Source organism: Heliangelus exortis, chromosome 7, assembly GCF_036169615.1.
Source record: "Heliangelus exortis chromosome 7, bHelExo1.hap1, whole genome shotgun sequence".
NCBI lineage: Eukaryota > Metazoa > Chordata > Aves > Apodiformes > Trochilidae > Heliangelus > Heliangelus exortis.
Window position 1 is genome coordinate 34,495,752 of NC_092428.1, and position 27,052 is coordinate 34,522,803.

Genomic DNA, 27,052 nt, shown 5'->3' on the forward strand with positions numbered 1-27,052 from the left:
TCTGCACAGATCAATAGAATCAGAGAGGGATAAAGGCTTTGGTATTGTTATTTGTTATCTTGTTATATTGTCAGGAGCCCAAGAGAAATCCATGTGTCAAATGGCAGCATTCTGTTGAGACTGTGGCAGTCAGAAAGAATGTTGGCATTATTTTTACAAGTGAAAGCAGCATCTTCTGAGATCTGGCTTGAATCTTTCAGTTATCATCAGTATCCAAAACTCCTGCCATGCTGTTAATGTTCTTGTAAATGTATTCTTCTGTCCTGACTCTGCTCAGACATAGTAAGATAACTGAAAGGCAGCAGCCTCAGGTGGAAAAACTTGACAATTTTCATTTGAGCTGCATTATCACAACAGACATCAATGGCAATTTCAAACAGGCAGTCTGGAGGTTCAAGCTGCACTATTTGCAGTCCTATTCTCCTTAGGCCATGGAGGGCTCTGCAAAACCCCACCAGCTCTGGAGAGGGTGTGCAAAGGTGCCACTGATTGCTGGTTGGCCTATTGCTCTGTGCCAGATTTGCTGGAAAAGCTTTGGTCTTGCTTTTGGCTCACGTGAAGGAATACATCTTAGACTTAGAACCAGAAGACATTGCCTGGCCAGATCACCTGCCCTGGGAGGGTACCAGGCTTTGGTAGCCTTGGGAAAACATTGCAGTAGATTTCCTACACACCTCCTACATCAGCTCAGTAACTCTGCAGGGCACATCCCTCTGTGTGAGGAGCATTTTCTGCTGCAGTGAAGGATGGGCTCTGCAACCTGAGATTGCAGGAACAGAGCCCAGATACATTTTCCCTGAGCATAAAGCCTCTTGGAGCTGGCAGCTCTGCCAAGGGAAGTGCTGGAAGTGCTTCATGATGGATTTTAAGCTAGTTAGTACAAAATGCTGTAAGCACACAACCAGGAGTCCTTCGTTTCTGGCAGGAGTGTGAACTGGTGCTGTATCCTCTGCTGCTGCCTACATAATAGCTGGGGAAGGTGAACTGAGAGATGGAAAATATATATATTTGAACAATATCTGTAACTCACAAAATGAGTTTTTTATTAATCCCTCCTTCTTCTGATTCTTCTTTCCTCCTTCTTCTTGTTCCCCTCTCCTCCTTCCCCTTTCCTTCTCTTCCTTTTCTCCAGAAGGGAGAAGCTGGCCCCTCTGTGCTTTTGAGAGGCAGAGTAGGCAGGGCTCAGCACACAGCCCCTCTGCCTCTCCCCTTGCCTTACCAGGGTAGGACCCTCAGTTCCTCACAGCATCCTCACCTGACCAGAGCAGGTCAAGCTGACAGCCTTATATATGTTTTTGATTAGCAAATTCTGGAATTAGAAGCCATGCTCTATGATGCCCTGCAGCAAGAAGCTGGAGCCAAAATTTCCGAACTTCTTTCAGAAGAGGAGAAAGAGAAACTGAAGACTGCTGTAGAGCAGTGGAAGCGTCAGGTGATGAGCGAGCTCCGGGAGAGGGACGCCCAAATCCTGCGGGAGAGGATGGAGCTCATCCAGCACGCGCAGCAGGTAGGAGCTGGGGTACAGACACCGGGAGACTCGGGGTGGGATGGTCTCTCAGGTGCAAACGTGATGAACTTGTGAGCACCAGCTCAAAGAGCTGGACTAGAACCTCGGATAATCCCTGCAAACAGGGAATTTCGATTTCGTGAATCAGTCACACGCAGTGACGCTCACGGAGGACTCAGCTGCAGATTAAAACCCAATTTTATTATTTTTTTTTTTTTTTAAACACAGCACATACAGTTTATATCTCCAAACTTAATGCATCTTCCGGGTACATCTTTATTTAGTTGGTTAATAAATATTTTTTTATTTGAAATCTGACAGAGAATTAAAGAGCTAGAAGAAAGAATTGAAGGCCAAAAAAGACAAATAAAAGAGTTAGAGGAAAAGGTAAGGTAATGCAGATGAACCAGCTGTTGTATGTGCACATGACCATATATTCATTTCACCTTGGCTAAGAAAACGACCTTATAAGAAGTTTGTGTTTGTTAGTGCAGTGAGCTGATGTGAGAGTGCTCCAGGAAACCATCCTGCCATTTGCATAAGTCCCTCAGAGAAGGAAAGGCTGGCAGCTCAAACTGAGTCTTCCCTTCTGTTACCCTCAAGTAAAGTCTGGAACCCAGGACTGGGCAGGGATGTGGGAGTCTGTCCGTCCTGGGAAGGGAGCGATGGAGAGCCCGAGGGATGAGGTGTCCCCCTTGCTCTGGGAAAGGGGCTGGGGATATTTTCTCATCCCATCTCCAGCATCTGCACGTGCAGCTGCCCCAGCTCTGCCTTCCCCAGAGGGAACCAGGGGGCTCCTGCTCCTCTCCTCACCTGCAGCCACCACAGTCACTGTCACCATCAAGGTCATCGAGCTTTCTCAGGTCAAGCCATAACTGTTGAATTCTACCCTAAAATCATCCTCATCTGAAATAATCTGTTTCTAGTCAAGTTGCCATGGGACAACTTGTTCAGGTGCAACAGGGACTGAGCTGGACTTTCAGATGAAGCTAAACCCAAACCTTAAGCAGTGTGGGTTTGGGGTTTTTTGAGGTATCAGAAGAATTCAGCTGATTTTTTTCCTCCCTGCTTTTTCTGAGCCCTTGGCTGTGAGTGAGCTGGGCTGGGGCAGGAGATGCCTTTCCCCAGCCCAAGGGATGCTGAGCCCTGGAGCTCACTTCACACTTTGTGTTTCCTTTCAAGTGAGAGTTTTGTTGCACTCTGTCTGTAACCACAGCTTATTTCTCAGCTAAACACACTGTAAACTCTTATTTTCTTTCTTCTCTTCCATTTTTTCCTCTCCTCCCTCCCCTTTTCAGTTTTTATTTTTGTTTTTATTTTTCTCTTTAGCTTTCATTCTTTGGTCATAGTCCTTCAGGCCACACACAAAAGGTAAGCCCTGGGATCACCTCTGGTCTCCCCTCTTCTTCTTGGGAACTCCAGAGCCTTTCCCTTGCTGCTCAGGCTTCAGCAGTACTGGAGGGAGGTCTGGCTGCCCCCAGTAACCCCAAAATGGAAATCTCTAAAGCCACTGTTCCTCCTGCCACCCACTGAGCTTCCTGACATGCTCCCAGCTGGACTGACTTGTCCAGCTCCCAGGCTTTTCCTGTCTGCTGGCTAAAAAACCCAGAATGGTTTGAGGGGGACATATCATTTTAGCTGTGTGTTCCTCCCAGCACTGAGCTCCAGGGCCCTGGGTATTGCCCATCCCCACCTTCTGTCCTATGGACACAGGAGAATGATAACACACCAGCCTGCCTCTGCTTCCAAGGGATGGCATGGAGGGGAACCTTCCCTGCTAGTCACCAACACCAACAGAGCACAGAGCAATCCTTTTCTACCAGTTGTACTTTTTAAGCAGATAATGTAATTTTTGCCCAGATATGCTTTTCTTTAATCCATGGTTTTCTATCTGTTCCTGTTTCAGCCTCCTGAGGAAGCTGGAATTGCTTCTACTGTTGCCAGCAGGAAGCCAGTCCTGACAACCCAGACAGAAGCAGAGACATTGCCATCTCAGAAGTCCCAAACATCCCTTGTGCTTGGCCACTGGCAGTGGAAGATTCACTCCTTCAGACTGAGGCTGGACTAGGGTGTGTGGAAATGTCTGCACCACTGAAACCTCTGACTGAACGTAGTGAAAAGCTGGAACTAAGCTGACAAAGAAGAAAGCCAAAAACCCCCTCCCACTCCTCCAGCCACAGGCTCCTTCCTGGGGTCCTGGCTCTGCTGCTTGAACAAGCTCTCAGCTTTACTAAGGAGCAGTAAACTAATTCAGATAAACTGAATGCATTTTGGTTCCCTGCTAAGCAGGCAGTAAATTGCTTCTCTATAGAAGTGACCTTGTCCTGTTTTATATGTCACACATTTATATTTGTTATCCATAGTACTTCAAAGTTTGTCTTGAAAGAAGATTTTAGGAAGAGTTCCAAAGGAGTGATTTACAAAAAGATATATGTGAATGAAAATTAAGTGTTTTGTTCCAAAGTATTTCCTCGTAGCACAGGATACATCTGATGGTTTGTTGAATATCCCACAAGCCCAGTTTTAGGGGAAAAAAATGAAGCTGTGTTTGAACCCTTCAGGAAAACAAACTTTTTTGCTGTTGAGTTTTCAGAGGACCGTGGCCCAGCGAACAACAAGAAAATGGCACAGATTTAAAATTTGCCTTCACTAAATGGTGACAGAAAGCTTTACTTTGTCCCAGCAGAAAGTTTGGCCTGGAAAAGAGTGACTGGAAAGCAGGCTGTCCCTGAGCTGCCCAGGCTGGGCTGGGGAAGGCAGCAAAGGGAATGGAACTGTTTGGCACCTTGAGGCAAAGGAGCACAAGTACCACTGGGGCAGGAGCCGGGAAGGAAAACAGATCCTCCAGAAAAACAGGTGAAGGGGGAAAAATCCAGAAGTGTGTCACCAGATGGGAACTTCAGGAACCTGGAGCTGTGGAGGAAGGCCAGGAACAAACTCCAAGCCACAGCTTTCCATGGCTGCTATGCAACGAGGGTCCCTGAGGAGCAAGACCTGGAGGAACTGCCTGTCCTTGGAAGCACAAGGTGGACTCCAGGCTCCTGACAGGTATGGTGGACCTGCTCAACTGGAAACCCAGTGATTATGTGGTTATATATATATGTGTAACCTCCTTTACACTGCTGTTAGTGTCTCTGATGCCTGTGGAGCAGCACATGCTCCAGAGGAGAGGGGAGATGGCTCTCCTCAAAAAACTATCGGTGCTGCTCACCAGCAGCAGCTGGGGAGCTTGAGGCTTGTCGTGGAGAAGGAGCCCAATCAATAGCCACCTCTCTGCAGACCCTCTAGCCCTTGCACTTCATACAGCAGGGTAATTCTGTACAGAGGCAGCCCCAACATTTTCAGCTGGGAATAGACAACGTATATGCTACTGTAGGCAGCAATTAGAAATACCAACTTCAAATGTTGGGAATGGGATGTTTTTCTAGAGCTGTGGGCAGTGCTGTGAGGAGGGGCACCCACTCAGCTCCTGCTGGGGGCACCTTCTGTGCCAGTGCTGGGTCTGTCCAAGCCAACCTGTTTGGTTTCTGGGTAATTACTTTTCTTTAAATTACTTCAGGTAATTACTTTTCTTTAAATTACTGCATGCTTTGATCCCATAACCAATTTGGTGTTTTTATTGGTGTGCTGTAGATGTCAGAAGAGGTTGGGGTTTCTAGGTCAGCAGCATGTTTCTCTGGAAACAATCCACTGGGGAGATGATGAGCTGCTGGAGCTTAAATTTTCCTGTTGTGTTCTATCAGCTGCCTTCTGTGTATACATACCCCAGCATTTTGAAAGGCAGTGTAAATGCCTTTCTTCACAGGGGTATGGAGATAAGGCTAATGAACTGCATTATTAGAATACTAATTGGCAACTCTTTGCTGCACAGGATGACCCAAAACATCTTTGTTTAAAGTGAACTGTGTAGGGAAAATTGAAGCCATCAACAAACCTCCAGTAGAGCAAGCAGCATTCCTGGCAAGGTAGAGAGGAATTGGCTCAAAGGCTGCTCATTTTTACTGCATTGTAAAGCCTGTGAAACTTTATTGCACTTCTTTCTTTTTTCAAAATTTGTCTCAGTAATAACAAAGTGATTTCCATCAGATTAATCATAATCAACTTGCATAGAAGTGTAGGGTGTCTTGTTGCACAGCGTTTCTGCTTTAATGTTCCAGGGGTTGTTGCAAACTGAAAAGCATAGAAATGACAATGTCAGTCTGGATTATGGATGGGATGGGATGAGATGGAGTTCCTGGGGCAGGAAGAGCAATGTCACTGGTGCTGCAGCACAGTCCGGGTTGAGGCAGGGCTGGAAATGCTCTGTGGTCATGGAGAGGTGTCTGCTTGCAAAGAGGCTGCTAGTCCTTGGCCTGATTAACTCCCACAGTGGGACAAGCTGAAGCAGAGTTGCTGAGATTTTCTGTCTAAGTAGAGCATCTGTTTTGCTGTGGCAAGAACTGTTGTGCTTCCTGGGCAGGACAAGAAAGGGGCAGTGCTTGGGACAAACCTTCATGTTACCCTCTCTGCCATCAAGAAGCCCACGTTCCTGTTCTGTTGGGGGGTGATGTACAGCATCATTTGTACAGGTATTTTTGTAACCATGGGAAGTAGCAGGAGCTTTCTTAGAGTGCAGGTGTCCTGTTATTTGTGCCCAGCACCATTAATTCTGTGTAGTGTCTGCTTCTCCCTCCAAACCTAGGAAACTTCCATCCCAGATCTCTCAAAGGAAATTGCAGACATGCTCCCAACAGAGCCTGGAGCTCAGAGCAGATTTGCTCTAAACATTTCTAGGTAGAGAGACCATTGCCTGGCGAGCCTCAGGGGTGAAATGTGCACCCCAGTGACTGCTTCACATCTGCCTCACATCAGCAGTACCTGGGGTTTGATTGGGAAAAACAGCAAATGGGTAATTGCAGTGGAAATGCACACTCAGCATAACTCAGTACAGAATGGAGGCTGTAGAAGCCCAGACCACAGTGCTGCTTTTAAAGATTATCTTTCATTCAATCATTCCTTTATCAAAATACTCCTAGGCACAGCAGATTCAGTTGTCTTTGAGTATGAAATGTTCTTCCCCTTAACTGTATTCTTGCTGAGTTCTTGCAAATACCAAGCACACAGATTTTTCAAAATAATACCAAATTCTGTATTAGCCTGAAGAATTAATTAGCTGGAAAATCTATTATAAATTGAACACTTAAAAAAATGTATTATATTTGTGTGTACACAAACATGTTAATTTACACCACCTACATATATACACAAACACATTTATATAGACATCACATTCATTTGCAAGGCTGGTGGCAGTCAGCATTTGGGGAAGTTGTTCTACTGATTTGTCATAGCACAGGAAAAAAATATGTATGTTTGGGCACACTCTAGCAGAAACTACCTGGAACCTTTTCTTGGATTCTGTCAGGAACTTCATCCTTTTATGTCTGATAAAGAGCCAAGATGCACAACAAAGCACTTGGATATTATCTGGAGAAAAAAAATTAAGTGTAAATGTAAATTGGCTAGATCAAACCTAAAATTTCTAAGACTAGTTTGCAGAGCTGTTAGAGCTGTTACTATTTCTTGTGAACTCATGCTCTATATTCATGATGATTTCACATAGAAGACCTGAAAAATTGATATAAATGTTAGTATTGTGTCCGAGACTGATGTCATGGACTGACATGAAGGGATGTGTGTGTGTCCTGCTCCCCAGCAGCCCGTGTGTCCCTGCCCTTACAAATCCCAGACAAACCTCCCCCAGGAAAGGAGAAATGTCCCAGAAATGGCACTCTTGAATAAGACCTTACACAGATCTGCAGAGGCAGATGCAGGAGGTGTTGTCCTGGCAATGACTTTTTCTGAAGACAGACTGCCCTGTGGCCACTTCCCTCCTCATTAACCAGCAGAACACACCCTGGGGGTGCAGCACATCCAGGGGCTGCCAAGGAGATTCCCACACGCGTGTGCAACGCAGCAGTGGTCATGAAAATATTCACACATCATCAGAGCTAAGCTTTTCAGCCCAAACTGACCGTAGCAGCAGAGGGACTGCAGAATCCTAAAGGCTGTAAAAGTAGAATGTAATGGATTTATGAGTGTTAATTGGAGCTGTGCTTCCTCAAAGCTTCTGTTGAAGGGTCATCTGGGAAAGGGAGCTCTGTGTCAGCAGCTGCCTGCAGCCTGCTCAGGGCTGCCCTGGGGGTGGCCACTTGCCCTTGGGCTGCCCTTGCCCCCGGAGCAGCCCTGGTTCTGGGGGTGTCACTGCATTTGCTGTATTCACTCCGTGGTTGCAGCCTGACCAGCTCTCCCCTGGAAGCTTTTCCTTGGGGCTGCCAGGGAGCAGTGCCACAGCTCACCTCCTCTCCCTGACCTGCTGGTCTCTAGGAAGAAGTTGTGTGTGTGAGCAACCAGGTTCTCCACAGCTTGCCGTGGTTTTATTAGTTTTCTGTCTTTCAGAGCTGTTTCAGTTATCCATTCCTATTGTCTCTCAGCTGAGGCAGTAGAGAAGAGGTGAGCCAGGAGGATCTTGAGAGTACAAAAAATTCATTACTAACTCTTTGACTAGGCTGAGTGGAGCTGAATGGCTTCTTAGTCTGCAGTTTTGACAGGAGCCCCACAAATACAACATTCCCCATCCCCAGCTGCCCATAGAGACACTTGCAGCTGAAGGTTTTATTCCTGATGGGCCCCTGCAGCCCTCCCAGCCTCAGCAGTTGGGGATGGATATGCTGTATTGGGGACTCCAGCCCCAACCCTGCTGCTTCTGTGTTACAAATAGATATTTCTCTAAGGGGGGGATGTGTTAAGAAAGCATTTGCACCGACATTGTTGCAAATACAGAAGACAAATGTTTTTAATGCTTTATTTGGAAAAATACATTGATGCTATCCGTTTCCTGGGTACATAGCAAATAGCTATAGTATCTCATTTTTCATAACATGTAAATATACTTTATAGTTATCATACTGTGTTTTCCAATATCATAATGACTGTCTTCTACTAAATTCTTCTGTTTATTTCTTCTATTCTATTCCAGCATCATATACCAATCACCTGAAAAGTATATGTAAATGTATTAGAAATTCACTCACAAGCACTACTTCCCCAAATGAAATACTCTCAATAATTAGGGGATGATACCAGTAATAAATTCAAAGCAGGTTTCCAAAGGGCAAAGCAAATAGCTCTCAGTGCAAATCAGCCGTTGTTCTATAAATAATGCAGAGTAAAAATAGATAAATTTACTGTAACCTGTTCTGGTGCCAGTATGAGAACCAAAGCCAGGCTGTCGTGTGCTGCTTTTTGGATGGTATAGGAGTCATGAAATAGTTTTATTTATAAATCCTCTCCTCATTCTCTGTTACACATTGTTTCAAAATATAACATGAAAAGAAAACGCTGTAGACTTCTGTGCACATATATATGTGTATGTGTGTAAAATTAATAGTATCCAGTTTGTTGAAAAAGATTTTATCACAAATATATAATGTGAAATGGAAGGAAACAGCTTTAAAACCCCTGCTATGAAGCATCAGAGGATCAACCCTTCTGACTCCAGCACAGTGGTTTGTGGTGTATCTGATTTCCATTAGGGAGCTGGGTGAGCCTGATCCTGCTGCACCAGCACTGCCCCAGCCTTGCCTACGTCTGGGACTGCTTGTGGCTTTGAAGGGTGAAGAGAAATGGTTAAATCTGAGAGGTGCTGGTGGTCCCCTGGTTAGTGGGATGCCGGGGGGGCTGGGTGATGGGAGGGAAGGGCAGGGGCTGAGATGTAGGTCAGGGCTGGCGCAGGCAGCTCGCGTTAGGGCAGCGATGCCTGAGATCCCAACACGTCCTGACAGCAGCACCCCCAGCCTGGAGAGATGGGCCCAGGGCCCCAGGACTAAGTGTTTCAGATTCCAGCCTGATAAATATTTATGAACTGAAAATGCTTTTATGGTCACAAATAGGCTTTTTGCATAGCATGTGTTCACAGGATTTATCAAGGCAAATGGGCAGTGTGGGGTGACTTTCCTTGGATTGCTGTATTTGACTGGCTTAAGAGGAGGGGAGATCCAGAGTTCCCCAAATCAGTATGGTCAGGAGATAAAATGCATCATTAAAGCTCCCTGGATAGCTTGCAAAAAAAAAAAAAAAAAAAAAAACAAACCAAAAAGAACCCCACCAAAACTGCTCTTCATTTTCAAATGCCAAAATAGAAATGAATAATTTAGTAGCTAAGCTGACTGCAAAGAGCTGTTAATTGCTGATTACTGGGGTTCTTGAAGCCAGTAACTGATACTCAGACCATTTTAAGCAGACCTGCTGCCTGGTGTTGGGGCTGCCTGGAAGCCAGCAGGGTGAGAGGGATGGGCAGGGGCTTCGGGGAGCTGGGTGTGCTGGGGCAGGCAGAGGTTTTTATAGCTAACCAATGATTAATTCTGTTTACTGCATGCACAGAAAGATGTGGTGCAGGATTAACTTTGCAAGTTGAATTACTATCTTTGTGTGTTGGTCACCTTTTTGTTATTCCCTGCACATTTCTCATATTTTGCTAAGCACTCAGAGAAATACCCAGGCAGGGATGCTGACCCTGCTTGCTGCTCTCAGCCATATGGTGGCTGGTGTGGCCACTGCGGGGGCCAGTGCTGACAGGGGCAGATGGCCCATCTGCTGAGCCTCACTGGGGGGGCCTCCCCCTTCCTTCCAGGGACACACGACAGGCAGGAGCATGCAAAATGGGATTTACAGTTCGGCATGGAGTGTTTAAACAAACTCCTAGCAAATCCCCTTAGCACCGTTTAGAAAGAAGAAAACATAGATATCTGTCACCTTCCACTGCAGCCTGGGTGAGAGGCTGTGTGTAACACACAGGCTAATGAAGGCGATTGTTCCCTTTCCGACTGAAATTTTATCCATAACCTTTGATGAACTGCATTTCTGGATTGCTCGATTTCAGTGAAGATGCAAGTTTTTTTCAGAAGCAGTGAATGCTGAAGTGCACAAATATTAGAGCTTATTACCATTTTTTAAATCCTTCTTTTGTCCCATTTTTACAGCTCTCTGGAAAAAAAAAACAAAACTCTGGCAGGAGATTGCATGGTGAGAGAATGATAACTGGGTTGCTTTTCAAATAAGCCACCCCCAGCCCTGCAGACAGTGCCCCAGACAGTGTTTAGTTGACATTTGGAATGGCAGCCGACTTGATCTGCAGTGAGCACACAGCCCCATCATTTCCCATCACCTAAATTCATTGTGACCATCTTACCCTGCCCAAGCACTGCGCAGAGTGACACAGAACAAGGTGGCATCCTTAAAACCCAGTGCTGTTTACTCGTGATTTCTCTACATTCTGCATCTCTTTAGGAACTGCTGATTGCAGTTCTTGAGGCAGCAGCAGAGCCCCTGCCTGGAGCCCAGCAGGGACCCGCAGGCTGGGCAGTGCTGGGGGGCCCTGAGGGGCAAGGGGGGAGCCCATGTCCCCCCAGATGGGTGGGGAGAAGGAATGAGGAAAGGGGGTTCTCTTCTTCTCTTGTCACTGGCTGAGCTGTTCTGCTCACCACATGTTCTCCCTTGAAATTCCCCTCCTGTCTGATGGTGGTCTCGTAGCTTATGGTAAAATAGAAAAAAATGAAGAATGGTCCAAGAATGGAGCAGACAAAAGGATGGACCAGCTGGAGGGCAGCCACCCTTTCCCCCTAAAGGTCTCATAGCTGGATCAGGCAGCCTTTTCCAGCTCTTTGTCAGGTCAGAAATTTGGCTAGGTTTGTCTCAGCCTTTCTTTCCTGTAATTTCTGATAGTAGGATAATCTGTGCCCCTCCCTGTAAATGATAAATAGAAAATAGTACACTTAATGTTTATTAAATTATCTTTTTTCTTTCATTTCTTTTCTCTTTCCAGAGAAAAAAAAACAAACTAGCAATTGCATGTGCCTGTTCCAGCTGCAGACTGAACTGATAGCTGCTAAAGACAACCTAGCAATGGAAATAGAAATGTAGTGCCTGGGACTGGAAGTTGTGTGCTAGAGAGTCAATCCCACTTGTAGTTGACCTTTATTTGTCTTGTTCTTTAGGTACCTGTGCCACTTCCAAAACCTGCACTGAGTTTACAAAGTTGTGAAGAAAGTCCCTTGATGTGGAAATTCTAAAAACTCCCCAGGCACCTTACATCAATCGTCTGTTTTAAACCAGAGTGTGTGAACAGCAAAGGGAGCTGAACTACACCAATGTAAGAAAACTAATTGTTCAGAAAAGTGTTATAATTGTACTTTAGTGATGTGACATTTAAAGTCAAAGGTTATGAATTTTGATATCAGCATATGATTATACTATAAAAGTAATTTAACAAATTCTCCCAGATACCAATATCCATACTGGGATCACATTGATGAGCTACGTTTTTACTTCTGCATTTCTTGCTTACAAACATTGTTACATGCTAGATGTCCCTTTTGAGTTCTGCAGAAATACTGTCTTAAAATACTTTACTTGGGAGAACTGCAAATGATATCTGAGATGACCACCTGCCCTGTAAGCCACCATGGAGCTCTGGCTGGCTGTGGGCAGGGATGTGCCCCTCAAAATGCCTTAAGGGAGAGGCTGGAGATGCAGCAGTGGGGCTGGGGGGTGCACGGGGATTTGTGGGGTGCTGGGGTGCCAGGGCACTCCTGGGGCTGGGAATGGGGACAGACAGCATGTTGGAAGTGGCTTGGAGCCATTTCACTGCTGGTTGCTCAGGCCATGCTTTGCACCTTGTATCTCTGTGTCTAGAATTTCAGTTAGGTTTGCCCATTAATTAGACTTAATCACGGGGTCTTTTAAAAAGCTAATTGTACAGGACAGGTACCTGTGTAAATAAGGGATTGTGCTAATGCATATGTTAATAATTAATTGTAAAAAGATATGTACATAGGAAAGAAAGAAAAAAAGAAAAAAGAAAAAAAGCTCGAAGAATGTTTTCAAACCTGTTTCTTTCTCATAAATGCCCAGACAGGACATTGATATAAACGTGCTCCTGAACTCCAGCTGAAGGGGTTCAGCTCCATGTTCAGTCCCTGTGTGTGTGGTCCCACTGGGGTTCTGTATGATGGGTTTGTATGGCTGTGGCATGGAGCTGCTCTGGAGGCAGTGCCACCCTGCACCTGTGAGATGAGCTGTCTCTGACTCCGTTGCTGTCTTCTCCCCCCTGGGTCTTGCTCATGTTCTAAAAACGTGGTCTCAAGGCCACAGGACCCGGTGGAGGAGGGAGGAGGTGTCACTCTAATCTCTGTCTGTCACAAGGCTTTTTCCTGCAGCCACTGCATCCCTCACAGCACAGAGCAACGGAGGGGAGGGACCCCCAGCCACTCTTGGGGTGCCAGGGTGGGCTCCCCAGACTGGCCAGGGGCTGCCAGCCACTCCAGGTTCTCATCTCCAGGCATCTTGTGTAAACCCCCAGAGGTCCCCCAATTAACGACAGAAAGGGACCAGGTATCCCAAGTGTCTCCCTGGGGCATTACTGGTGTGTCACCATCGCTCTGTGGGGACAACCAAGGTTTGTGTGGCAGTGTCTGGAGGAGTGCTGGGGCGGTCAGGACACTCCTGCCCCATCCATCCCTCAGCCCTGGCAGGGGCTGTGCTGTGGCCACAGAGCGACATCTCTAACCCAAAACCTGTGGGAACTGCAGCTGGCTCTGGCCACAGCCCGCACCGGGCACTCCAGGCTTCTTCAAGCTGTTGGAGGACTGTGCAAGTCTCTGCTCCAGTAGGACCTGTAGCCTTCAGTGACCCCCTGAGTGCCTTACACAGCTTGTGAACAAAACTCCTGACTGTGAAGGGAACAGGCACCCCAGAGTCACTCTGTGGGGACCGAGTCCCTTTGCCACCCCACGCGATGGGCAGTGTCCCTCAGCACGGGAATGGAATTCGGGTTAGACTCAGGAAACTGTGTTGTGAATAGGTGTGCTAAACCCTGCACTTCTGTGTTGTACAGTTGCATTTTGTATATTATGTATTGTATAAAAGGGAGCTACTGTAAATTTATGCAAAATGTAAACAAGAGAAAATGGTTGAGGTTTTGGGTTTTTCCCCCCCCCAATGGCCAGTGTGCCGTGACTTGTGTTGGCAAATATAATCCTAACAGTATATCCTAAATATGTAATGTTTGGTTCAGTGCTGATGCAGTAATTGACAGGCCTAAAATAGGGCTGGATTGATCAGTTACAGAATTTTACACATATTTTTGTATTGTGATTCATATGATATATATCGAGAGACTTTCTATTCATTTGTAAAATACATAAATTATTGTAAACTTTTAATAAAAAGATATGTTTTAAACCTTGAAATTAGATAAAGCCTTTTGATTCTTTTTCCCAGGAAGCAAACAGGAAGCCTGTGGTTAGTTATAGAATTATAAAATCACAGGATCCCAGGCTAGAGGGATGTCCAGGATCATCTGGTGCAACCTTGGTCCAGCTGGATGTTAAAAGGTGGACAGTGTTGGGGAATCACCACTTCCATGTGAGATCATTCCCATGCCTGATTATTCTCTGGGTGAAAAATTTTCCTCTTATGTTCAACATAAGGACAACATAAATTGTACTCATTTTCTCTCAGAATAACTTCTTATACTAACTTCTTTTTTTTTTTTTTTTTTTTTTTTTTTTTTTTTTTTTTTTAAATAAAGCAGTAATTTTTTTAACCTTTTTTGAGCATCTACATGAAAAATAGAGTAAATAATGAAATCTAACACATGCTGAGAACCCCCAGCAATGCAGCTGGCCTCCCTCTGAGCTGACGATGAGCCATCTTCTCTCCTGGCTTCCCGGCCGGTGGACAGAGCCCAGCCAGCACCTCCCGAGATGATCCCCAGGCCGCTGGGTGAACCGAGTGCCAGGCGAGTTGTGACAGTGTCAGGAGGTGACACTTCGCCCCAGACCAGCTCCAGAGCCAGCCCCAGTCCAGACACCGCTCTGGCCCTGCGGTTACCGGGGTGGACGATGTCCCCCTCCCTGCTCGGCTGCCGGAGCGCGAACCGCAGGGAGCGGGGGTGGGCACGGGGGGAGTTCACGGATGGATGAGCACGGGGGGTGGGCATGGATGGGTGGGCACGGAGGGATGGATGGGCACGCGGGGGGCGGAGGGCCGCTGCTCCCTGCGGTGCTCCGGACGCGTCCCGCTCCTCTCCCCAGGGCCAGGCGGCTGCGGGAGCAGATCGGAAGTGGGGGCAGCGGCGGAGGGGTCCCGGGCCCATGTCGGGGGGACAGGACGAGTCCCTGCCCGCCTGTTTCGCGGGGCTGGGCACGGGCAGCCCGCGGCCGCGGCAGAAGCGGGGTGGCATGTTCTGCAGCGTGGAGGACGCCTTCGACAAGAAGACCCTGGATTTCCCCTCCCTCGGAGCCCCCAACCCCGGGACCCCCGCCAGCGGGTACCGCCAGGTCCCCAGCTCCACCGCGGCCCTGCCGACCTCGAGGGCTGCTCCCCCGGGATCGCTGCTCGATGGCTGCCGGCAGGTAAGCGGCAGCTGCGCCGGGCAGGGGCCGAGCCCACCTCTCCCCCGCTGCTGCCCACCTCCCGCCGACCCGGGGCAAGCGGGAGGACCCCCGGGGCGGCAGCGATCCTCGCCCCTTCTCTGTCCGCAAGTTGCGGAGCCCCTGGGCAGAACGCGGAGCAACCCGGGCCGGTACCCCGCGAGAAGCCGGGAGGGAGCGGGCGGAGCGGCCGCTTCTCCTTCGGGAGACACAACTTTCCGCGGCACCCCCGGTCCCTCTCGTGCTGCGCGCCCGGTCCCGCCGCGGGACACGCGGGGTTGGGGCTGCGGGACCGACCCGTGAAGCTCCGGTCCCCGCCGCGGCCGCTTTGTCTGAGGCGCCGTGAGCGCGGCTCCGGATGGGCGGGGGGCGCGCACGCATCGGGTACGCGCACAGGCAGGCACGGACACGCAGGGACACGCACAGACATACGGACACAAACACAGCCGGAGCACGGCGGGAAGATGTCTCACCAGGGCAAGAAAAGCATCCCTCGCATCACGGTGAGGGGTTCGGGGGTGCGGGACCCCCTGGGCTATGGGCCCGGGGCCGTTGCGGCGGGGCTGTGGGGTCCCCCTGGTCGGCGGTGTGGGACCCCCGGAGCGGTGTGGGACCCCCCGGAGCAGTGCGGGGGGTTTGTCCGCTGCGGGCCCCGGAGCCGGCGGTCAGCTCTGCCGGTGCATTCCCTCTCTCCGTGGTCCGGGGGGTGCAGCCCCCGCCCCGGGCTCCGCCGGTCCCTTTGTTGGCCGCGGCCCCATAGCTTTGTCTGCCGCCGGCGGGGGCACCGGAGTCCCGCTGCCGGGGGGACAAAGGCGGACGCGACCCTCGCCGCGGCTGCGGGGCTGCCCCGCCGACCCTCGGGACATAGCGTGTTTCGGAACCGCTTTCTTTTCCGCGACATGGGCTCGAGGGGGGGACGGGGGTAAACATCACCCGCCTTCCGAGTGCCCCGCTAGCTCCCAGCCCCGGTGTTTCGGACCGCCCCGGCCCCGGTTCGGCTGCTCTCGGCGGAGCGTGGGAGGGGATTCCCCTTGCCGGCTGCCAGGGCTGCGCAGCGGGAGCCAGGGAAAATCTCCAGACAGAGATGCTTTTTTTTTTTGCTTGCTTTTTTTTCTTCCCCTCTCGTTTTGCTGGCTCACGGCTCTGAGTTCGACTGAAAACATCCCGGTGGCTGCCGGGCCATGCGGGAGAGAAGCGGGAAGCTCTGGGTTTGCGGGGCTGGAGCTGGTGTGGCCGGGATGGGTTGAGAATGGGGGTAGCGATGGGAATGAGTTGAAAGTAAGGTGAGGATGGGATAGAGACAGGGATGGGGTAAGGATGGGCCCCTCAAGGGGAGGGGCCGTAGGGCTCTCCCACGGGGCAGCCAACACAAAAGATTCTTGTGATTGATTTTGTGGGACAAGGGGAAACAATGAAAGGACAATAAAGCCTCTATACTTGTAACAACCTGGTGCAATTCTTTAGTAGTTTTTTTTTTAAAGTATGTCAGTGATGCTCTTCAAAAGAAGAGACCCCTGAATGTTTTCCAGGCTGTGCATCAGCACACGTTGTAAGTTGTCTGTGTTGCCACATGCTCTTGCATCCCTCAGTTGGTTTTGTGCCTAGGACATGCTCTTGGTGCTGCCCATTTGAGCCTCAGTAATAATTTTCCTATCAACACCAGAGAGCAGGAAAAGAGTCCTTTTAAAATTAGGCTACAGTTCCAAATTTACATAAATGCCACCGCTCTCTGCTTCTTCTGATTAAAGATTCTGCAAATCTGACAACTGTGCCACTGTCTTGCTTTGAAGTGAGGAAAGTCCTTAAGGCATTATCAGCCTCACAAGACTCCAAAAACTCAGGAATGTCAATAGAGTATCAGGTTAATAAGATGCACTTGAAAGTTTCTGTAAGGGGAGCTGGTGGAGGAGGCAAGGATGTGGCTGAGCTGAAGGATGTTGTCCTGCAAAGCTTTTGTGTAGAATAGTTTGGTTATTCAAATAAATTTGCATGATTGAAGGGCAAATATTCAGTCATAGACCTAATGAAAGTTCATAATGAGTAAAGCACCATCTAAATAAAACCCATCTTTTAAAAAGTGTGTTTTTTTCCCACTAGGGTGACCAGCTTCTAATCAAAGGAGGAAGAATTGTCAATGATGATCAGTCATTTTACGCAGATGTTTACGTGGAAGATGGTTTAATAAAGTAAGTTAAACATTTGCATTTGCTAATGTAGTTTCCAAGCAGTACTGTGGTGTTCAAACCAGGTTCCCTTCTGTCATTTTTCTCTTATACATTCCCTTGTGAAAAAGAAGGGGGATTGTTTAGAGTAGCATCAGGAAAGAATGACATCAGTGTGGATTTGTGGTGCATCAGGCACTGGCAGCTCCTGCTCTCTTCACCTGTGTAGGAGTGGAGCAAGGAGCTGGGTTCAGCTCTGCCAGCAGCCCTGGGACTGGTGCATGCTTGTCAGGAGCTGGGTTTGCGTCCTCACTGGAAAGCTGTTGCCAATTAACAGGGGCTTCTGATATTCCAGGCAGATTGGAGAGAACCTGATTGTTCCTGGTGGAGTGAAGACGATTGATGCCTATGGGCAGCTGGTGATGCCCGGGGGGATTGATGTCCACACCAGGCTGCAGATGCCAGTCATGGGGATGACCTCTGCTGATGACTTCTTCCAAGGCACAAAAGCAGCCCTGGCTGGAGGCACCACAATGATCAGTAAGATGAGAAGCATTCAAGCAGGCTTCGAAGTAGAGCATTGTTTAGTGAATTACATTGGGCCTTTTATTGTTGCAGAGATTATTTACCCTCAAAGTAGAGAAATGCTAATTTGTGCTGTAGAACTCAAAGAATTAGAAAGCTTATTAAAATGCATTATGTACCTTTCAGAAACTCCTTCTGTTCCAACTCACGTTTATTAAAAATTTATATCCGCTCCCACGTCACCTCATAAGAGAATAAAATAGAAGGAAAATCTAAACACCTTGTAACATTTTTAATAGCTCTGCAACTGTGTTTTTAGGAAAGTTTTTCAGCTCTGGGAGGATGTTTTCTGGTTTTGTGTTAATGTAAAATAACTCTGGTTTCGGTTTTGTTCTTGTTCTGGTCCAACTGTGGTAGTTTAACTGAAGGACCACTCCCAGCAAGTCCTGGCATAGATCTGTACCCATCCCATAGCCAGTTCTGTAGGGAGCAGGGACAAAAAAACAGGAGAACTGCCATGTGGGTGAGAAACCCCCAAGGGAGCTGTGCAAAGGTGCACAAGGATGTGCTTTGGTCACCAGCCTCTCTCAGATGCTGGGCTGGGAGGGCTGTGCAGGGATAAAAGGGGTAATAGCATCTGTAACATTGAGTTAGTTTAGGGAATTTATTCTCCTTCATCTTTAAACAATGCTATAAAAATAAACGAGGATTTAAAAGCCGTGTGGCTGGTGATACCCCCGGTGCCGTGTGTCTCCTCTGCAGTTGACCACGTCTGCCCCGAGGCCGGCAGCAGCCTCCTGGCCGCCTTCGAGCAGAGCCGGGGCTGTGCTGACAGCAGCTCCTGCTGTGACTACGCCCTGCACGTCGATGTCCCCCGCTGGCACGAGAGCCTGAAGGAGGAGATGGAGGCCCTGGTGAAGGACAAGGGTAAGGATGGGCTGAGCCCCAGGAGCCATCCCGGGGAGGGGGCATGGCACCCACTCACACCCTAGCAGCGTCTGTTGGGCACCCCGCACAAAAATCCATTTTGAAAACTCCAGAAACGAGGTCGGGCGCCCCAATCCAGGCTGCCTGATGGATAGAAAAGTGTTTAAATTAAAGCGTTTGGGACAGGGCGTGTAGAATGAAACCAAACTTCAGGTTTTCTGTAGTGATTTCATTGGTGCCTGTGATTCCTGCACACCCTGAGGTGTCCCCTGGCCCTGGCACATGGGGACAGAGGCCCGGCAGCAGGAATTCAGCCATTTCATCAATACTGGTTTTCCTGTCTGGAGCTACATTTGGCTTGCAGTACACTAGAGGAGAACTAAGTGACTGCGGTGTGATTTGCAGTGTTGCAAGCAAGACCTTAATTGCTCAATTAACATAGAAATATGCAATGAGTTTTCTGTTAAAATGCAGTGTGGCTGAAGTAATGCAGCTATTCCAAGCTTACACAGGGTATTTTTCATATGTAGGTTCACATGAAATACCATTTGTTTGTAATTTTATCCTTTTTTGGGATTAGTTGTTGTCTCTGTCCCTATAAAATACAGTAGCAATTTCTCCATCTTTGATTCAGTGCTTCATGAATTGTGTTGTATCCTAGAGAGGAGTGAAGATACTGCATGCAAAGTGCTGCACATCAGCTTCTCCAGCCTTAAAGAGCCTGATCTTCTGCTGTCATTTGTAGTCTAAGCACTAATGCACTAATTCAAAGACAGTTATCAGGAAGAAGCTGGGGATAAACCATAAATTGAAACCATCCCTGGAGAGAAAATTTGGCCTGTGAGCAAGATGTTTGGCTCTGTGGGTTCAGAGTGAGCTACCTAAGACCAGACCTGGGCTGTGGGGTTTTGGTTCATCCCAAAGTAGGGTTGTGCAGAGGGTGTGTTCTCTGTCATGGTCCCTGAGGCTCAGGTCTTGTGGGGACAATTTCCCTTTCAACCCTTTCTTTGCTTTCAGTCCAGACCTGGCCTGTCCAAGCTCCCCTGGTTCAAGTAAGTCACCAAGCTCTCAGCTGGGACAATAAACACAACATTTTATTTTCTTTTCCAAAGGTGTGAACTCCTTCCTGGTGTTCATGGCCTACAAAGACAAGCTGCAGTGCACTGATGCCCAGGTAATAGAGCCAGCCCGTGCCCAGGGATGGTCCTGGCCATGCTGGGATCCTGGCTGTGTCCATGCTGATGTGGGCACCTTCTGTCCCTTGGCAGATGTATGAGATATTCTGCATTATTCGGGACCTGGGGGCCATCGCTCAAGTGCATGCTGAGAACGGGGACATCATAGATGAGGTACAGTGTCTGTGTTCTGCCCACCTCACCTGCCACTTTGTCACCTTCTTTATCTTGTGTACAGGTCCTGCCTGCTTGAGAAAATGAAGAGGTCTGGATCTTTTGGGATAGCAACACCTATCACCAAAAACAGTGCTCAGGAGCTTCCTCAGTGTGGCAGACTTGGCTCCTCTCAATGCTTTTCCCTTTTACCTTCAGAAAAGCAGATCTGAGCTACAGTGAGAGGATACAGGGTCTAGTTAGGCTCACAGTTCCTTCTAATTTTACAAGTGTCCGTTCTGGTGTGGGAGGGGAGTTTGAAATGGAAGCAGGATTCCAGTCCTTCAGGTGGGCTTGCTGGGACATGCAGGATGAAGGCTGTGCTGGAGTCAGGAACCACGGGGGTCAATCCAACCCAGAGGCTGTCCCACTTCTGTCACTCTGGGGTCCCAGCAAACATGGGGGCTGTGCAGGGATGTTTTGCCCCCACTGTGACCTGAGTCTGCGGCAGTGGTGGCTGAGGGTCCAGACGTGTTCCCACAGCATGAGATGGGCCCAGCAGACAGGGGCTGCAGCAGCCTGTGGCATGTCAGAGGTACGAATGGTACCACCCCATGGTGGGCCCGTCACCCTCAGGTACTTCTGAGCAAGGGCTGCTGTTGCCCACGGGGCTTCAGCCAGGCTGTCCATACCACTGACACTCTTCTGTTTGCCCACACAGGAGCAGAAGCGTCTGCTGGAGCTGGGGATCACCGGGCCCGAGGGACACGTCCTCAGCCGCCCCGAGGAGGTGAGCACTCCCCCTTCCCCCATCCCCTGGCAGGTTTAGCACCAGCAGAGGTGCCCCAAGACGTTCTTCTGTGCCTGCAGGTGGAAGCAGAGGCCGTGTACCGTGCCATTACCATTGCCAGGCAAGCCAACTGCCCCTTGTACGTCACCAAAATCATGAGCAGGGGTGCAGCAGATGTCTTAGCTCAAGCAAAGAGAAAAGGTAAAGCGTTGCTTCCTGACTGCACACCAACTGAGCCTATTTAAATATGTCCAGGAATATCACTCCAGCTGCCAGGCTTAGGAACTCGTTGTCACCTGAGTTGTCTCACATTTGAAGGGTGTTAAAGCTTGGTGTTTGGCTTTTCTTCACAAGGTGTGCCAGAGCTAATTGCTCTGAGCTGGGAAGAGTTGAAATGTGCTTGAAACTTTGACACCCGAATCTTGAAAAGAATGAAATAATTCACTGGTCATGGTTTGCCATGATTTAAGGGAAAACTGGGTCTGAAGCAAACTTCACATTCAAATGGGGTGTAGGGTGGGAAGAACTGGAAGCAGCCTGGTGGGGAGCAGGGTGGGAGCTTTAAGGTCCCTCCCAGCTCAGCCCAGTCTATGTTTGAATGATGGTGACCTCGGTGTCTGCCTGGGGGTGCACTGCAGGAGTGTTTCCACTCATGGCTTGTCCACAGGGGCAGTGGTGTTTGGGGAGCCCATCACCGCCAGCCTGGGCACCGACGGATCACACTACTGGAGCAAGAACTGGGCCAAGGCAGCTGCCTTTGTCACCTCCCCCCCCCTCAGCCCGGACCCCAGCACACCAGACCACCTCACCTCCCTCCTCTCCTGGTGAGTGCTGGGCCAGTGGTTGCAGTTGTGCTGGTCTGATGCTGTTTGTAAGGTCAACATGGCCAGCAGAGTGGGGCTGGAAGGGCTGGGGCCCCCCCTCCTTCCCCAGTGGGGGACAGCCTCCTGTTCCCAAGATCTCCCAGTCCAGGGTGTGCAGCAGCACTGCAGCACAGGTCAGCTTTATCCTTGATACTATAAGCAAGAGTAGGAAAAATTATTTTCTTACTTTTCCTTAGCAAAATAATAAATCTTTGGGGTTTTTGAGCAAGGAGCCATGTCACTCTTTCAAAATGAGTAAATTGAGCTTTGATGGCACCAGGTAATATAACCAGTTTTTTTCTGTAAGAATCAGGCATTAAAGCAAACAGAGTGATCTTACTGAACCAGTGCTGGGGATTTGCAAGATGCTAAAAAATGGGAAACAGGAGCTTTTGGGGCATGTTACCATGGGGGGTTGCTGGATGCAGCAAAGCTTCACCTGCAGCGTGTGATTAGTACACATCGTTTGGGTTTATCCAGTGTTTTCTTTTATTAAACCATGTCTTTGCTTTAAAAGGACCATGCTCAGAGAATAATTTCCTAAAGTAATCTGAGGATCAAAAGGAGGGTAAAAACGTTAAGAGGTTTGCTTAAATTGTGAAAATAATGGCTAGTTTAGGAGAAAGTCTAAATAGTGCTTATGAGGCTGCTCTTTGTATCTCCTGGTGACTCCAGTGCTTAGTTCCTGTGCCAATCAGTGGGGTGGGATGCTGAGTTTGGTGCCTGTGCTGATGGTCTCTGCTGTGCTTTGCCCAGCGGGGACCTGCAGGTTGCTGGCAGTGCCCACTGCACCTTCACCACCGCGCAGAAGGCCGTGGGGAAGGACAACTTCACCCTCATCCCCGAGGGGACCAACGGCATCGAGGAGCGGATGTCCATCATCTGGGAGAAGTGTGTGGTAGGTGCTAACCCAGCACCAGGTCCTGGGGAGCTGCAGATGTGCCAGGGGAGTGGGGCTTTTGCTAGGTGATGGCAGTGTCCTTGTTATTTCAAACGAGCTGGGAGGTGTGACATTGTCTAGACTGATGCTTCAGAGGAGCTTTGCTAATGTGAGAAAATGTGACACTCAAATGGCTTCAAAGTGCCATCAAAAGCCTCGGTGCAGGGATCATCCTCCCCACTCTCACCCACAGCCACAGCAGAACATCCTCAACCCTCGCTAGTGAACGTCAGACACCCGCACAGGGAGTTGAAGTCTACCAGAGAAGGCCTTGTTTTTCAGAAAGCTTAAATTTCACAGAGTTCAGGGAAAAGAAGGACCTCTCTTTTGTGTCATTTAGCCCCCAGGGTCAAGGCTCAGCCTTCCACATCTCCCTTTTCCCTGCCGTGGTGTGGATCCTCACACGGTTGGATCCTGCAATTTCTTCTCCTGGTGCCTGGTTCCTGCTGGTGGAAGAGGTCTGGCCCAGGGACTTCTCCAGGCATGGTCCTTCCTCCCTTCTTTCTGTTCCCCAGGTCTCTGGGAAGATGGATGAGAATGATTTTGTTGCAGTGACCAGCACCAATGCTGCCAAGATCTTCAACTGCTACCCCAGGAAGGGGCGCGTTGCCGTGGGCGCTGATGCAGACTTGGTGTTGTGGAACCCCAAGGCTACTAAAATCATCTCAGCAAAGACACACAATCTGGTGAAATATTTTTGCATCAATTTCTGGAGCTGGTTTTAGAGTCAGAGGAGAGCAGTAAAGCAATATATTTCTACAGACTGCAAAGATCAGACTGTTCACCAAGGGAGGAGCTGCTCGTGGGGATAAAATGGTGAACTGCATTTTCTTTTTAAAACACAAGCAAAAGAAAATATCCTTTGGATATGGTAAGGCTGGATGATTGGGAAGGGGCAGGATCATGACTGAGAAGCAGAGTGACTGCTCTGGGACAGCCTGCCTCTGGAATGCAAGTTTTATAATCACTGTATTTGCTGTGGGCTAGAAATGTGTAAGTGCTGATCTCATTTAAAGCATTAAACTATTAATACAGTTTAATATATCAGCATCCCTCCCGAAGAGCCAGGCTCATAGCTGCCTGTGCTCCACTCCTCTGCGAGCACTGCCCGTCTGTGGGGCAGCAGCAGTGTGCAGAAAGGGGATGAGGGTACAACTGGCTAGAGTATCACACTCCCTTCTGAAATCTTACCCATACTGAATATCATTCTTTCCAGAACGTGGAATACAACATATTTGAAGGCACTGAGTGCCATGGGGTTCCGACCGTGGTCATAAGTCAAGGAAAAGTTGTTCTTGAAGATGGAAACCTGTTTGTCACCCAGGGCTCAGGTCGCTTCATTCCTAGAAAGACGTTCCCTGATTTTGTCTATAAAAGGATAAAAGCAAGAAACAGGGTAAGGAGATGTTTATTCTCATTCATTCCACATTTTCATCACAATCTCTCTGCATTATTGTATTGCTGTCACTGTTATGGCAAGCCTGCTCATGGTATAGGCAACAGAAACAAGAATACTATTAAGAATAGTATAAATAGTACATTATTATATATTTTATATATATATTATATATAATATATATTTTATATATTTAATATATATAATATATATTATAAAATATTATATATATATTATAATAGTATGAAAATAATTATAGTTATAATTATTGCTACTATAATTTTCCTAGAGAAGCTGTGGCTGCCCCATCCCTGGCAGTGTTGAAGGCCAGGTTAGATGGGGCTTGGAGCAATCTGGGATGGTAGAAAATGTCCCTGCCCACGGCAGGGGATTGGGAATGGGTGAGCTTTAAGGTCCCAAACCGGTCTGGGATTCTACGATTATTATTTCTTCTTAGAAATAAGAATAACAACACAATAATGCCTGTGTTAGTATTACAGCTAGGAATACTTGTATTATTAGTATTATTTACCTGTTAACAAGCAAAATTACAGCTTCTAGCGAATGTATTTTGGTCTGTGTTGAGGCAGAAGGGAAGAATCCCTCTGGTGCCTGTATAGGGCAGTGTATGTCTGTGTGTTAGCAGTGTCAGCTCTGCAGCTGGCAGGGACTGATGGATGCAGTGGGACAGCCCCTGCAGTGTGCTAGCACTCTGCCCCTGTGGCTGTCAAAGGACTGTCACAGCTTCCCCTGGGAGGAGGAACACTGGGAACAAAGCCATGAAGGCTCTGTCTGGCCCGGCCACCCCGGGCTGGGATCCTCTGTGACAGTCCCACTGGGAGGCAGTGCCTGGGGCATCATGTTGGGTCTGGTTCTTGTTCTGCTCGGGTCACACGTCTGCCTGACACCTCTGCTCACTCCCTCCCGCAGCTGGCCGAGGTCCAAGGTGTCCCCCGGGGTCTCTATGATGGGCCGGTCCACGAGGTCCTCGCCAGCGCCAGAGCCGTGGCCTCCACCCCAGCCTCACGGATGGTGCCTTGCACCGGCAAAGCCCAGGCCGGCCCCATCCGCAACCTCCACCAGTCGGGGTTCAGCTTGTCGGGTAGGATGGGGGGCACCGGGGGGCAGCAGGACCCCTGCAGTGTCCATGTCCCACCCCATGCCTCTCTTCTCCTCTCCTCTCCCCCAGGCTCCCAGGCAGATGACCACATCGCCAGACGCACGGCTCAGAAGATCATGGCCCCGCCGGGCGGGAGGTCCAACATCACCTCTCTGTCCTGAGGGGCAGGGGGCTGCCTGCCCCCCCACCGCCCCCGGGGCCTGCTGGGAAGCGAGGGTCCGTCCCAGCCCCTTCTTCTCGTAGGTAGAAAGTAGAGTGTCCTGAGGTAGCACTCCCATCCCCACTGCCCCCAGCCCCTCTCTCCTCAGCAGTGACTGAGCAGCCTGGGCCGGGGGCTGCAGCCCCCCTGGGCAGTTCCTTGGCCGTGTTGCCCCTGCCACCCATCCCTGCCCAAAGGCTCCCCACAGACCAGCCCTTCTCCCTCTGGTTTTACCACAGCCCTGCACCCTGCTCCGGGAGCCACTGTCCCCTTCCTCTATCCCAGGTCCTGGGAAGGCATCCTGGGGCAGGAGGGATGGGGGCTGCTCTGGGCCGAGCCCCGTGCCCACCGCCCAGGGGCTGCAGGCTGTCTGTCGGGTTCATTTTATAAAGATTATTTATACAGTTTCTAAAGAACAGGGCAGAATTCTTAACAACCAAATAACCAGGCTCATTTAGAGGCCAGTTGCAAATGACAGACTCTTTTATAAAGGTTATTACAGCCTGTTTATTATATTTAAAGGTATGTACAGTAAAGGTTCACCTCTATGCCACGGAGCTATGCATGTACCTCTGAGAGGATGGCTCGCTATTCTGTTTCTCTTCCTTGCTTTGAATAAAAGTTTGTTGGAAATCATAAAGTTGTTGAAGCGGTAGATCCGAGTCAATTTTTGTATTTTCTTCCTTTGGGTTTTTATACACGAGGGTTTGTAACATCAGTTTGTGATTTGTAGGTTTGCAAAGAATGATACTGGCATGCTATGAGGGTGGTCTGGAGTGTCCCACCAGGTCGGTGACACTTTGGTGCTGATGAGAGGCAGCTGCAGCACAAGCTGCTGGAACATGGCTGTGAGATGCAGTTTTTTCCTTGGGCAATGTCATGCCTTGGTTTCCAGCTCTGTGTGAAAGCAGGGAACAAGAAAAGGAATAAAAGGACTGTGGAAATGTGAGCAAGCATCTTATATATGGGAATACATTTGTTCATATATTTTGGATTTAATTTTAAACAAGTTATTTAATTTCATCACTGAAACTTTCCTCTCCCAGCAGAAAGGCTATACTAAAAAAACAGTGAAAATCAAAGACAGCAATTATCTGGTCCAAACCACAGCAGAATGAACAATGCAGTGTATTGGTCCTATGTTTACCGGCAGCAGAAAATCCCAGAGAGCTAAAATTGAGGGTGAGGGTCCCCTGCAGCTAAACATCCTGGCGAGGCGAGGGCACTGGGCTGCCAACGCTGGAAAAGGGCTCTGCAGGGAGAGCCTAGGTCAAGATCATGCATTGATTTGTCTCCTTCCTTCCCCAAGTCTTTTGAAGTCAGGAAGAGCCTATGTAGATGCTTTTTGCACTGAGATAAAGCAAGCCAAAACACTGCACCAACAACCATGATAATAACTCCAAGTACTGGTGAGGGATGAAAGAGAAAAATAATTGAGACATCCTCAGGTTCCCTGGGCCTATTTTTAATAAGTTTAAGACAGAAAATTGTGCAGTGAAATACCAAACCACAGTGAGCTGTAGCTCCTTGCCCTCCCTCCACCACTGCAGGTCAGGGTCTCCTGCTGCCAGCCCTGTCCTGTGTTCAAACACCCCCCAGCCCCACTGCCAAGGGCAGCCAGACTGGTGGCCAAGTCCAGGGCTCTCCTCATCCTCACCAAGACCCCAAAGTACCATCAAAAGTGCCTTCAGCCCCAGCACTGCAAAGACACACCCTCCCTAGGGAATTATAAGTACCCCTGGATTGACACCAGGAAGCAGGATGCTGTGAAATATCCGTTTTGCAGTTTTTAGGGAGTTTCCTAGAGACATTTCCTAGAGACA

General features: G+C 48.8%; 2 protein-coding genes across 35 annotated transcripts in view; both read left to right on the forward strand.

Moving 5' to 3' along the window:
* Positions 1-13,794, forward strand: part of JAKMIP3 (Janus kinase and microtubule interacting protein 3) — a 55,728-nt gene extending 41,934 nt beyond the window's left edge. For 15 of the 33 annotated variants that reach the window (XM_071749728.1, XM_071749749.1, XM_071749751.1 and 12 more), the window contains 5 exons: positions 1,304-1,507; positions 1,829-1,894; positions 2,837-2,878; positions 3,414-4,555; positions 11,542-13,794. In XM_071749728.1, coding sequence (XP_071605829.1) covers positions 1,304-1,507; positions 1,829-1,894; positions 2,837-2,878; positions 3,414-3,575 — 474 coding nt within the window. In that variant the 3' untranslated portion in view covers positions 3,576-4,555; positions 11,542-13,794. Of the gene's footprint in view, positions 1-1,303; positions 1,508-1,828; positions 1,895-2,805; positions 2,879-3,413; positions 4,556-11,541 lie in introns of those variants that run through there. The other 18 variants (XM_071749741.1, XM_071749745.1, XM_071749744.1 and 15 more) reach the window with 7 other exon arrangements.
* An 803-nt stretch (positions 13,795-14,597) lies between these two features.
* On the forward strand, positions 14,598-25,869 carry DPYSL4 (dihydropyrimidinase like 4). 2 transcript variants are annotated; one of them, XM_071749718.1, is made up of 14 exons: positions 14,598-14,961; positions 17,077-17,165; positions 17,497-17,681; positions 18,429-18,593; positions 19,706-19,767; positions 19,862-19,942; positions 20,643-20,711; positions 20,792-20,912; positions 21,379-21,535; positions 22,331-22,472; positions 23,030-23,200; positions 23,731-23,910; positions 24,841-25,012; positions 25,100-25,275. In XM_071749718.1, exons 1-14 carry the CDS (start codon positions 14,701-14,703, stop codon positions 25,189-25,191), a joined length of 1,947 nt encoding a protein of 648 aa, XP_071605819.1. In that variant the 5' UTR covers positions 14,598-14,700; the 3' UTR covers positions 25,192-25,275. The 2 variants fall into 2 exon arrangements, with proteins under 2 accessions (XP_071605819.1, XP_071605818.1); XM_071749717.1 differs by lacking the exon at positions 14,598-14,961 and adding an exon at positions 15,355-15,482 and having other exon boundaries at positions 25,100-25,869.
* Positions 25,870-27,052: the final 1,183 nt, after the last annotated feature.

What these genes read in the sequence shown, in the direction of transcription:
- DPYSL4 (XM_071749718.1), top strand. Translation starts at nt 14,701, where the DNA reads ATGTCGGGGGGACAGGACGAGTCCCTGCCCGCCTGTTTCGCGGGGCTG. An exon ending in TGCAGTGCACTGATGCCCAG is followed by an intron (nt 19,768 to 19,861) that starts GTAATAGAGCCA and finishes GTCCCTTGGCAG; the next exon opens with ATGTATGAGATATTCTGCAT. An exon ending in GGATAAAAGCAAGAAACAGG is followed by an intron (nt 23,911 to 24,840) that starts GTAAGGAGATGT and finishes TCCCTCCCGCAG; the next exon opens with CTGGCCGAGGTCCAAGGTGT.